Raw genomic sequence first — 13,116 nt, 5'->3', positions numbered from 1 at the left:
AGTGGTGCATTGTGGGAATACCATTTCAGTCGTCCTTTTTCAGCATGTCTAGCGGTAAGAAATATGTGACTTCCCTTCAAATCTGGGACTCTTCTCTTCCCAAGTGATGCTCTAACACCATGGAAGTGTCAATGAAGATCAATTTCATGATTTCGAGGAGTTTGAGACCAAAAGCAATGGAGGAGGAGGAAGAGGAGGAGGAGGAAGGAGGGAGGAGGAAGAAGGAGGGAGGAGGAAGGAGGTGGGAGGGAGGAGGAGGAAGGAGGTGGGAGGGAGGAAGAAGGAGGGAGGAGGAGGAAGGAGGGAGGGAGGAGGAAGGAAGGAGGGAGGGAGGAGGAAGGAAGGAGGGAGGGAGGAGGAGGGAGGGAGGAGGAGGAAGGTGGAAGGTGGAAGGAGGAGGAAGAAGAAGAAGAAGAAGAAGAAGAATAAGAATAAGAATAATAATAATACCTAATACCTAATAATAATAATAATATGTAATAATATGTTCCTTTGAGGCATGAAAACAGTTCACCCCATGACAGTGACAAGATAAGGGGAGATAACATCTGATAAGAGCTGACCTTTGATGAGCGTAAACAAGGGAGGAGGAGGAGGAGGAGGAGGAGAGGAGGAGGAGGAGGAGGAGGAGGAGGAGGAGGAGGAGGAGGAGGAGGAGGAGGAGGAGGAGGAGGAGGAGGAGGAGGAGGAGGAGGAGGAGGAGGAGGAGGAGGAGGAGGAGGAGGAGGAGGAGGAGGAGGAGGAGGAGGAGGAGGAGGAGGAGGAGGAGGAGGGAGGAGGAGGAGGAGGAGGAGGAGGAGGAGGAGGAGGAGGAGGAGGAGGAGGAGGAGGAGAGGAGGAGGAGGAGGAGGAGGAGGAGGAGGAGGAGGAGGAGGAGGAGGAGGAGGGAGGAGGAGGAGGAGGGAGGTGAGAGGAGGAGGAGGAGGAGGAGGGAGGTGAGAGGAGGAGGAGGAGGAGGGAGGTGAGAGGAGGAGGAGGAGGGAGGTGAGAGGAGGAGGAGGAGGGAGGAGGAGGAGGAGGAGGAGGAGGAGGAGGAGGAGGAGGAGGAGGAGGGAGGAGGAGGGAGGGAGGAGGAGGAGGAGGAGGAGGAGGAGGAGGAGGAGGAGGAGGAGGAGGAGGAGGAGGAGGAGGAGGAGGAGGAGGGGAGGAGGAGGAGGAGAGGAGGAGGAGGAGGGTGGTGAGAGGAGGAGGAGGAGGAGGGTGGTGAGAGGAGGAGGAGGAGGGTGGTGAGAGGAGGAGGAGGAGGGAGGTGAGAGGAGGAGGAGGAGGGAGGAGGAGGAGGAGGAGGGAGGGAGGAGGAGGAGGAGGAGAGGAGGAGGAGGAGGAGGGAGGGAGGAGGAGGAGGTGGAGAGGAGGAGGAGAGGAGGAGGTGGAGAGGAGGAGGAGGAGGAGGAGGAGGAGGAGGAGGAGGAGGAGGAGGAGGAGGAGGAGGGAGGGAGGAGGAGGAGGAGGAGGAGGAGGAGGAGGAGGAGGAGGAGGAGGAGGAGGAGGAGGAGGAGGAGGAGGAGGAGGAGGAGGAGGAGGAGGAGGAGGAGGAGGAGGAGGAGGAGGAGGAGGAGGAGGAGGAGGAGGAGGAGGAGGAGGAGGAGGAGGAGGAGGAGGGAGGAGGAGGAGGAGGAGGAGGAGGAGGAGGAGGAGGAGGAGGAGGAGGAGGAGGAGGAGGAGGAGGAGGAGGAGGAGGAGGAGGAGGAGGAGGAGGAGGAGGAGGAGGAGGAGGAGGAGGGAGGAGGAGGAGGAGGAGGAGGAGGAGGAGGAGGAGGAGGAGGAGGAGGAGGAGGAGGAGGAAGGAGGAGGAGGAGGAGGAGGAGGAGGAGGAGGAGGAGGAGGAGAGGAGGGAGGAGGAGGAGGAGGAAGGAGGAGGAGAAGGAGAAGGAGAAGAAGGAGGAGGAGGAGGAGGAGAGGAAGAAGGAGGAGAAGAAGGAGAAGGAGAAGAAGAAAGAGAAGGAGAAGAAGGAGAGGAAGAATGAGAAGAACAAGGAGGAGAAAGAGAAGAAAAAGGAGGAGGAGAAGGAGAAGAAGGAGGAGAAGAAGAAGAAGGAGAAGGAGGAGGACGAGAAGAAGAAGAAGAAGAAGAAGGAGGAGGATAAGGAGAAGAAGAAAAGAAGAGGAAGGAGGAGAAGAAGAAAGGGAAGGAGAAGGAGAAGTAGAAGAAGAAGAAGAAGAAGAAGAAGAAGAAGGAGAAGAAGAAGAAGAAGAAGAACAATATTTGTCTGTCTGTCTATTTGTCTGTCTGCCAAACTCCCTGTCTATCCGTCTAGCTCTGTCTCAGAGAGAGCCACAAGACTGTGTCATCATCACCTTTACTCACATCTTCAAGCAGAGTATAGCACTTTGTCTGGATTTTTGGGGTTATCCTAGGTAATTTACACTATGTATAGTTGTATTTATGTGTACCTGTGAGACAGAGATAGACAGAGAGAGAGAAAGAGAGACAGATTGAAAGAGATAGAATGAGGGAGAAAGATAATTAGATAGAATGGAGGGGGAAGCAGCATCCGACCCCATTGTTTTGACAGGCGGTAGGGGCAGTGACTAATGAGACAATATGTCATTTTGACAGCTGCCCACTCCTGACTCAAAACAATTATAAGCCACACACTCGCACACAAGACAAGCTTGCTGAAGGGTGATAATAGCAGTTTTATGAAAGTATCTAGTGACTATATATGTGTATATATATTATAGAAACCAGAAGCAAGAAGGGAAGGCAGGAATGAAGGAAGGACTAGATGAAAGGAAGGAAAAAAGTAATGAAGGACAGATGAAGGAATGTAGGAAGAGAGGTGGAATGCCCTCCAGGTAGCCTCCAGGAAGGAAAGGAATGAAGGAAATTAGGAAGGAAGGATGACACACGACCATTTACCTAGGATAACTACATAACACAACTGCCTGCTAATACTTTGAAGAAAACTGCTCAGACGAGGTGTTTTGTCTTTGCACATAAAAAAAAAATTCAACAAAAATGCACACACACTGATTTTATGTGTGAGAGTGTAAAACACCACTGTGTATGACACCATGTTTTATGTGTGAGAGTGTAAAACACCACTGTGTATGACACCATGTTTTATGTGTGAGAGTGTAAAACACCACTGTGTATGACACCATGTTTTATGTGTGAGAGTGTAAAACACCACTGTGTATGACACCATGTTTTATGTGTGAGGAGTGTAAAACACCATTGTGTATGACACCATGTTTTATGTGTGAGAGTGTAAAACACCACTGTGTATGACACCATGTTTTATGTGTGAGGAGTGTAAAACACCATTGTGTATGACACCATGTTTTATGTGTGAGAGTGTAAAACACCACTGTGTATGACACCATGTTTTATGTGTGAGGAGTGTAAAACACCATTGTGTATGACACCATGTTTTATGTGTGAGGAGTGTAAAACACCACTGTGTATGACACCATGTTTTATGTGTGAGGAGTGTAAAACACCACTGTGTATGACACCATGTTTTATGTGTGAGGAGTGTAAAACACCACTGTGTATGACACCATGTTTTATGTGTGAGGAGTGTAAAACACCACTGTGTATGACACCATGTTTTATGTGTGAGGAGTGTAAAACACCACTGTGTATGACACCATGTTTTATGTGTGAGAGTGTAAAACACCACTGTATGACACCATGTTTTATGTGTAAGAGTGTAAAACACCACTGTGTATGACACCATGTTTTATGTGTAAGAGTGTAAAACACCACTGTGTATGACACCATGTTTCACAGAGTTCCACAAGCTGCAGAACTTCTAGGAGTATGTTCAGTGACTGTATATTGGTATATATATTATAGAACATTAGTAATAAAAAATTTTTTGTATTGTTTGTTTTTGTAAACAAGTTTTGTAAACAATATATTGATAATTATGTTTGTGTGCTTATTGTGTTGTATACAACGAGTGTATATATGTACATTGCACCTTACTTTGGTCTCACAGGCCACATAAGTTATGTAAAAAAATAAAATAGTGAAAAAAACAACAAACCTTCAAATACAAGTAAACCAAAGTTTACCGGGTGAGCGGCAGTCGCCGCTGTTGCCATACGCGGCTCATTTTCTGCAAACTTCATGCCTCTATATCTCGGTAAGTACTGATGGGAAAAATTTTTTTTTGGGACTAAAACAATCAGAAAAATAATCTTAACATTTTCATAAAAAATAATTTTTTTTTTTCGAATATTTTGCGACACCAGGAGCAACTTCAGGATTGGGCCCTTCGACAGTCAAAGGGTTAATAAAACTTTAATGTCTTGTAGATTTATATGAATACCTTTTATATGTTGTTAGTTGACTGGATTATTTTTAACTTTGTATTTTATATCCATGTATTATTTGTCTCCTTAAAAACATGTATTATATCTTGTACAGTGGTACCACGAATATCAGCCAAAATTTGTTCCAGAAGGCTGTTCAAGTGCCGTTACCAAACAAATTTGTTCCCATAAGGAATAATGTTAATTAGATTAGTCCATTTCAGACCCCCAAAAATACACTTACAAAAGCACTTACAAAAATACACTTACATAATTGTTCGAGTTGGGAGCTGTTCGAAATTCAAGGTACCACTGTATTTTAATTGTTAGTATACTATAGTGTCATAAAATAATTCTTATGTGGTGAAATAAGCTTGTGTTAATAAATTTGTGCATGTTATAAAAAAGAAAATATATTCACCAAAATAAGTAGTTTACCTAAAAAGTGTAATTTTTAAAAACATTGCTAAGAAGAGCTAATGGTCATGAAATGTTTGAAGAGTCTTTTAGGAGATAAATTTTGTAAATATTTTGGTTGGTTGCAAGTTATATAATATTTGGAGTAGTTTACATTGCAAGGGTATGTAATTGTGAAACTGTTATAATTCACAAGAAAAGTTTCAGAAAGGCAGGCTGTAACATTGGCAGTCTTGTGTGTAATGCATGGACAAGACTACAGCCAAACTATTATATGAATAACAGCAGCAGTATAAGATATTTGCTTTAATATAAAAAGATTTTTTGTTCCAAAAATAAAATTATTTTCCAGATTTGGAAGAATATCAGATAACAGAGTTTTGTGTAAATGTGATTATTGTAATGGTATATAGTAATGCAAACCAGTTAGCTGGACTTGAGTCCTGGAGGTGGGAAGAGCAGTGCCTGCACTGTGAAGGAGGGATGAGGATGTTGCAGTCAGAGGATAATCTGATTGTAATGTCAGCACACTTCTTGAAAGATGGCAATTGAGAAATGCTGGTGAATGTATTTTTCTTTTTAGACCACCCTGCCTTGGCAGGAGATGGCTGTTGAGTTAAAAAAAAAAAAGCTATTGCACATAAGCAAAAATATAAATGCACCTATGTTTCTTCAGTTTTATTACATATCGTTCGTGCACTCACCTTGATGGCAAGCACACGATATTTGGACGTGTTGTAGGAGGCTTAGCAACACTCTCTGCCATGGAAGCCATTGAAACTGACAATAAGGATACTCCTATCGAAGATATCATAATTGAAGAGGCTTCAATTTTTGTGGATCCATTCAAGGAAGCTGATGAGCAGGTTGGTTTACTAAACAAAATCATTAATGTGGAACTGTAGGAATTTTTATATTTTAAATAAAATATCCCTGTATGGAAAGCAAAATGTTTAGGTTTTCTTGGTGGCAATTTTTTATTATTATTATTCTTCATGGGGGAGTGGAACAGAATTCGTCCTCCATAAGCCATGCATGTCATAAGAGGCGACTAAAATGCTGGGAGCGAGGGGCTGGTAACCTTGTCTCCTGTATAAATTACTAAATCTAAAAAGAAATTTTTTTTTTGTTTAGGTCACTCTGCCTTGGTGGGATATGGCCAGTTTGTTGAAAAATTATTATTATTATTATTATTATAACATCTTGTAGGAGTGAGGAAGAGCCAGTTGTGAGTGTGGGGGAAGTTCGTGAGGCAGTAGGTAAAATGAAAGGGGGTAAGGCAGCCGGGATTGATGGGATAAAGATAGAAATGTTAAAAGCAGGTGGGGATATAGTTTTGGAGTGGTTGGTGCAATTATTTAATAAATGTATGGAAGAGGGTAAGGTACCTAGGGATTGGCAGAGAGCATGCATAGTTCCTTTGTATAAAGGCAAAGGGGACAAAAGAGAGTGCAAAAATTATAGGGGGATAAGTCTGTTGAGTATACCTGGTAAAGTGTATGGTAGAGTTATTATTGAAAGAATTAAGAGTAAGACGGAGAATAGGATAGCAGATGAACAAGGAGGCTTTAGGAAAGGTAGGGGGTGTGTGGACCAGGTGTTTACAGTGAAACATATAAGTGAACAGTATTTAGATAAGGCTAAAGAGGTTTCTGTGGCATTTATGGATTTGGAAAAGGCATATGACAGGGTGGATAGGGGGGCAATTTGGCAGTTGTTGCAGGTGTATTGTGTAGGAGGTAGGTTACTGAAAGCAGTGAAGAGTTTTTACGAGGATAGTGAGGCTCAAGTTAGAGTATGTAGGAAAGAGGGAACTTATTTCCCAGTAAAAGTAGGCCTTAGACAAGGATGTGTGATGTCACCATGGTTGTTTAATATATTTATAGATGGGGTTGTAAGAGAAGTAAATGCGAGGGTCTTGGCAAAAGGCGTGGAGTTAAAAGATAAAGAATCACACATAAAGTGGGAGTTGTCACAGTTGCTCTTTGCTGATGACACTGTGCTCTTGGGAGATTCTGAAGAGAAGTTGCAGAGATTGGTGGATGAATTTGGTAGGGTGTGCAAAAGAAGAAAATTAAAAGTGAATACAGGAAAGAGTAAGGTTATGAGGATAACAAAAAGATTAGGTGATAAAAGATTGGATATCAGATTGGAGGGAGAGAGTATGGAGGAGGTGAATGTATTCAGATATTTGGGAGTGGACGTGTCAGCGGATGGGTCTATGAAAGATGAGGTGAATCATAGAATTGATGAGGGGAAAAGGGTGAGTGGTGCACTTAGGAGTCTGTGGAGACAAAGAACTTTGTCCTTGGAGGCAAAGAGGGGAATGTATGAGAGTATAGTTTTACCAATGCTCTTATATGGGTGTGAAGCATGGGTGATGAATTGCAATGAGGAGAAGGCTGGAGGCAGTGGAGATGTCATGTCTGAGGGCAATGTGTGGTGTGAATATAATGCAGAGAATTCGTAGTTTGGAAGTTAGGAGGAGGTGCGGGATTACCAAAACTGTTGTCCAGAGGGCTGAGGAAGGGTTGTTGAGGTGGTTCGGACATATAGAGAGAATGGAGTGAAACAGAGTGACTTCAAGAGTGTATCAGTCTGTAGTGGAAGGAAGGTGGGGTAGGGGTCGGCCTAGGAAAGGTTGGAGGGAGGGGGTAAAGGAGGTTTTATGTGCGAGGGGCTTGGACTTCCAGCAGGCATGCGTGAGCGTGTTTGATAGGAGTGAATGGAGACAAATGGTTTTTAATACTTGACGTGCTGTTGGAGTGTGAGCAAAGTAACATTTATGAAGGGGTTCAGGGAAACCGGCAGGCCGGACTTGAGTCCTGGAGATGGGAAGTACAGTGCCTGCACTCTGAAGGAGGGGTGTTAATGTTGCAGTTTAAAAACTGTAGTGTAAAGCACCCTTCTGGCAAGACAGTGATGGAGTGAATGATGGTGAAAGTTTTTCTTTTTCGGGCCACCCTGCCTTGGTGGGAATCGGTCAGTGTGATAATAATAAAATAAAAAAAATATTTATTTATTTATTTATTTATTTATTTATTTATTTATTTATTTCAACAAGTCGGCCATCTCCCACAGAGGCAGGGTGACCCAAAAAAGAAAGAAAATCCCCAAAAAGAGAATACTTTCATCATCATTCAACACTTTCACCTCACTCATACATAATCACTATTTTTGCAGAGGTGCCCAGAACACAACAGTTTAGTAGAATAAACAGTGGAACCTCTACTTGCGAGTTTAATCCATTCAGTGACCTTGCTCGCAACTGGATTTGCTCGTTTGCAGTCAATTTTCCTCATTTAAATTAATTGAAATGCAATTAATCCGTTCCAGTAGAATTCTATACTTCAATAATTTCACTAATATCAGCTCTATGGCTTATTTATCTCTCTCACTTCATCTAATATGACATAATAAACAATATAAATAACATAGAAACATGATATATACTCTAGAATGAATAAAATATCTCATTAAGTAACAGGTGGAGGCGGCCACAACCACTCCCTCTTTGTTGTGGTAAACACTGCTGTCTAGTGACGGCCTTTTGAAGCCGTCTATTATTATAATTATTATATGTAGTACATTATTATTATGTCTGTATTATTATTATACATATATTATTATTATTATTGTATTATATTATTATAGTATTATTATTATACGTATTATTATTATACATATTATTATTCTTTCTTCTTCTTTCAACACACCGGCCATATCCCACCGAGGTGGGGTGGCTCAAAAAGAAAAACCAAAGTTTCTCTTTTTAAATTTAGTAATTTATACGGGAGAAGGGGTTACTAGCCGCTTGCTCCCGGCATTATAGTCGCCTCTTACAACACGCATGGCTTATGGAGGAAGAATTCTGTTTCACTTCCCCATGCAGAACATTTTATTTTTATTATTATTGTTATTATTAACATACATAATTTGTAATTTTTATTCACACAAAAAATATAAGATTTACTGTTATTCCTTATTGCAATAATTGTATAAATAATGTCAGCCCATTCATGACTGCATATAGGAATGGACATTGTTTACTCTGAAACAGCCGAGCAATGGACCATTTCTGCTAGGTTGAGCTCAATTTCAAGGTACTTTTCGTCGTGAAAGCAATCAAAATCATATCTATTTCTGTAATTTATCTTCCATTCTATCAAATGAGACCAAAAAAACGAGAATACAACCATAAAAACCATTCGAAATTACCACTAAGGGATGGCTAATTGCTGAGAACTGAACTCCATTATTTATGCTTAGATTTCTTTCATTTTTGGTGTACGTTAAGAAGCATCTTTCCATCATACATTGCCCAAGTTTCAATAAGATACTCCAACGAACAAATGAGATACAATTCCCGAGATCAAGAGCAAAAGCCCCTCACCAGTGTTAAGGAGGTCTACTCGCTTGTGGAAATTTTGCTCGCGTATGGAAGCAAAAAATCGGCCCATCGATTGCTTGTATTTCGAAAAACTCGCACGTGGACACGCTCGCAAGTAGAGGTTCCATTGTACATATAAAGATATACAACATATCCCTCCAAACTGCCAATATCAGAAACCCCTCCTTTAAAGTGCAGGCATTGTACTTCCCATGTCCGGCTATATAAATATAACCGGTTTCCCTGAATCCCTTCACTAAATGTTACCCTGCTCACACTCGAACAGGTCATCAGGTCCCAAAAACCATTCGTCTCCATTCACTCCTACCTAACACGCTCATGCACACTTGCTGGAAGTCCAAGCCTCTCGCCCACAAAACCTCCTTTACCCTGTCCCACCAACCTTTTCGAGAATGAACCCTACCCTGCTTTGCTTCCCTACAGATTTGTATGCTCTCCATGTCATTCTACTTTGATCCATTCTCTCTAAATGACCAAACCACCTCAATAACTCCTCTTCAGCCCTCTGACTAATACATACTTGTATTACCTCTGCACCTTCTCCTAATTTCCACACTCCCAATTCTCCGCATAATATTTACACCACACATTGCCCTTAGACAGGACATCTCCACTGCCTCCAATTGCCTTCTTACTGCAGCATTTACAACCTAAGCTTCACACCCATATAAGAGTGTTGGTACTACTATGCTTTCATACATTCCCTTCTTTGCCTTCATAGATAACATTTTTTGTCTCCTCATATACCGCAACACACCACTCGCCTTTTTTCCTTCATCAATTCTATGGTTAACCTCATCCCTCATAAACCCATGTGCTGACATGTCAACTCCCAAATATCTGAAAACATTCACTTCTTCCATACTCCCTCTCTTCAATGTGATATCCAATTTTTCTTTATCTAAATCGTTTGATACCCTCATCACCTTACTCTTTTCTAAGTTCACTTTCAGCTTTCTACCTATACACACCCTCCCAAACTCGTCCACTAACCTTTGCAACTTTCCTTTAGAATCTCCCATAAGCACAGTATCATTAGTAAAAAGTAACAGTGTCAACTCCCATTTTGTACTTGATTCCCCATAATTTAATCCCACCCGTCTCCCCAACACCCTAGCATTTACCTCCTTCACAACCCCATCTATAAATATATTAAACAACCTTGGTGACATTACACATCCCTGTCTAAGACCTACTTTTACTGGGAAGTAGTCTCCCTCTCTCCGACACACCCTAACCTGAGCCTCACTATCCTCATAAAAACTCTTTACAGCATTTAATAACTTAATACCTATTCTATACACTTGCAACATCTGCCACATTGTTCCCCTATCCACTCTATCATATGCCTTTTCTAAATCCATAAAATCAATTAAAACTTCCCTACCTTTATCTAAATACTGTTCACATATATGCTTCAATGTAAACACTTGATCTACACATCCCCTACCAACTCTAAAGCCTTCTAGGTTAGGTAAGGTTTGTCAGGAAACAGGACAAGTGTTTCCTGACGCTGGTCTTAGTCAGATGATGACCCGCTGTTGGAGGTTTTGGTCATCAGACTGAGGTCTTCTGCTGGCTTACCAGTCCACCCCTTTAAAAATTGTGGTCACAATTATAACCATTTAGTTTTTATAGTTGTTTTTTCTTAATGAAAGATGTTAGTATGGATGGATTTCTTGACTTTCACGAATGGCATTATAGCGGCATTGTATAGTATATCTTATAAATGTATAAATAATACTGTATACAGTACAGGTACCATCCAACTTACGACCAAGCTTGGTTCCGACCAAGCGGTCGTAAGTGAAAATGGACGTAAGTCGAACCTTTGAAAATTGCCGATATACTGGGTAGGGCATAATGTCAAACCTTTCCTATATAAACTACCTACATAATACTGTAATGTAATGTACAATCATTATTTAATTCTTTTTACCATAATTTACTTCTTTGTTGTTACCAGCCCGGACACAAATGGTTTTTGTTCACTCTGTCAAGCCGACCAGAAAAACTTCTCATATTTGTTAATTTATATGTTAATATGTTATGTGAGGTGAAAGTGTTGAATGATGAAAGTATTTTCTTTTTGGGGATTTTCTTTCTTTTTGGGTCACCCTGCCTCGGTGGGAGACAGCCGACTTTAAAAAAAAAAAAAGTGTTATGTAGCATGTTTATTATATAATTTTGAAAAAAAAATCATAGATGGATTAAGCAAAATGTCTATATTAACGTTTTATACACATTTAATGCGCCTCAGTGATTATTATTGTGCTATTATCATTATTAACCCTTTCAGAGTCCGTCCCGTAGATCTACGGCTTCATGTTGAGTGTCCAAACCGTAGATCTACGCCAAAATTCTAGCGCCGTCAAATTTAGCTCGAAAACGCTCAAAGGCCTACATGTGAGAGAACGGGTCTGCGTGGTGGGTGTGCGCCATAAACAAAAAATCTAGGCGCCCGCATAGCATTGTGGGAACGCCGGCTCAGCTACTCTTGTTCACCATGCCTCGTCGCAAGGCAGCTCTCACTCCAAGGAAAATTGGGACTTTCCTGTTCCTATCTGATAGTTCTGACAGTGATGGAAGTGGAAATGAAGACGAATTCTTTGGCTTTGATCAGTTAATGGCCGAAAGGAATGACCAGGATATTGATAATAGTGCAGAAAACCCTGACTATCCTCATCCTTCTACCTCTGGTGTGGGCACTCGTCAGTCACGGTCGGTTGTACCTCAACGCAAGAGAAAACTATTATTTTCGCGTGGCCAGGCCTCTGACTTCAGTAGTGATGATGATAGTGACGTGGATTGTGATTTTATTGCTCTTGACGATCATTTGAGTAGTGATAGTGAGGAATAATATTCACCAGTGAAGCGTCGGTATGTACGCCACCGCATGCACTCGGGTAGTGTACCTTATGCCATGCCCAGGGGATGGAGTACATCCCGGAGTACATCCCGTGGCCCTACACCAGGTATAGATAGTGATAGTGAGGATGATGTGGCTACACTTGGCATGGATAGACCACAGGCATCAGTAGATGGTGGTAGTGGTGATGGTAGTGCCACGGCCATGCGTGACTCACCAGTCCAGGCTGGGACCCACGCTGCTGACTCCTCAGTTCAAGGACAAAGCGGAGCGTCAGCCACCAGCCCACCACAAAAAAAAAAAAAAAAAAAAACCACAACTACCCGCACAACCAGCCTCTGATGTCAGTATCCACCAGCAAACCGTATCTGGGATTGGCAGCAAAATCCCAATTTTGTTCCCAAGCCCCACCGCTTTGATGACTATGAAAGTGGAATTCTACCAACTTGTCCCCTTGGAAACACTGCAAATGAGCTGGAATTCTTTGAATTATTCTTTGACCAGCCATTGATGGAAACTATTGTCAGGGAAAGTAATAAGTATTTTGAGTACACCATGGCAAATACGATCATATCACCACAGTCAAGACTACACTGGTGGAAAGAGATGACTGTTGCAGAAATGTATTTGCTTTTTGCAACAATAATGCTTATGCCTCACGTCTATAAGCACGATATAAAAGCATACTGGTCCACAGATCGGCTAATTTCTACCCCGGTCTTCAGTGAAATCATCCCAGTGAACAGGTTTATCTTACTGTTACGTATGTTGCACTTCTCTGACAAAACCAGGCCTGACAGAAGTGACAGGTTATACAAGATTAGAAATGTTTTTATATATCTCAAACAAAAGTTCAGCATATACTTTTATCCATTCAAGAATCTTGTAATTGACGAGTCTTTGATTTTGTTCAAAGGTAGGCTGTCATTCAAGCAGTATATACCGAGCAAGAGGAAACGCTTTGGTATAAAACTGTTTGTACTCTGTGACTGTGACAGTGGCCTGGTATTGGATATTGTTGTATACACGGGAAGTAAAACATTGAAAGATACCAAGATGTTATTGGGTATCTCAGGCGACGTAGTGAGAAGCATGATGGCACCTTATCTTGGTAAGGGGCATACATTATATACCGATAACTGGTACACAAGCT

At 41.9% G+C, this 13,116-nt stretch overlaps 1 protein-coding gene across 2 annotated transcripts in view; it reads left to right on the top strand.

The window, feature by feature from the left end:
- Window positions 1–13,116, top strand: part of LOC128688878 (RING-type E3 ubiquitin-protein ligase PPIL2) — a 57,571-nt gene that overhangs the window by 39,346 nt on the left and 5,109 nt on the right. For both annotated transcript variants that reach the window (XM_070085479.1, XM_070085478.1), the window contains exon 9: window positions 5,360–5,549. In XM_070085479.1, the coding sequence (XP_069941580.1) occupies window positions 5,360–5,549 (190 nt within the window). The remainder of the gene's footprint in view (window positions 1–5,359; window positions 5,550–13,116) is intronic.

This window comes from Cherax quadricarinatus, chromosome 16 (assembly GCF_038502225.1).
Source record: "Cherax quadricarinatus isolate ZL_2023a chromosome 16, ASM3850222v1, whole genome shotgun sequence".
NCBI lineage: Eukaryota > Metazoa > Arthropoda > Malacostraca > Decapoda > Parastacidae > Cherax > Cherax quadricarinatus.
This window is presented reverse-complemented; position numbering and strand designations above follow the sequence as displayed.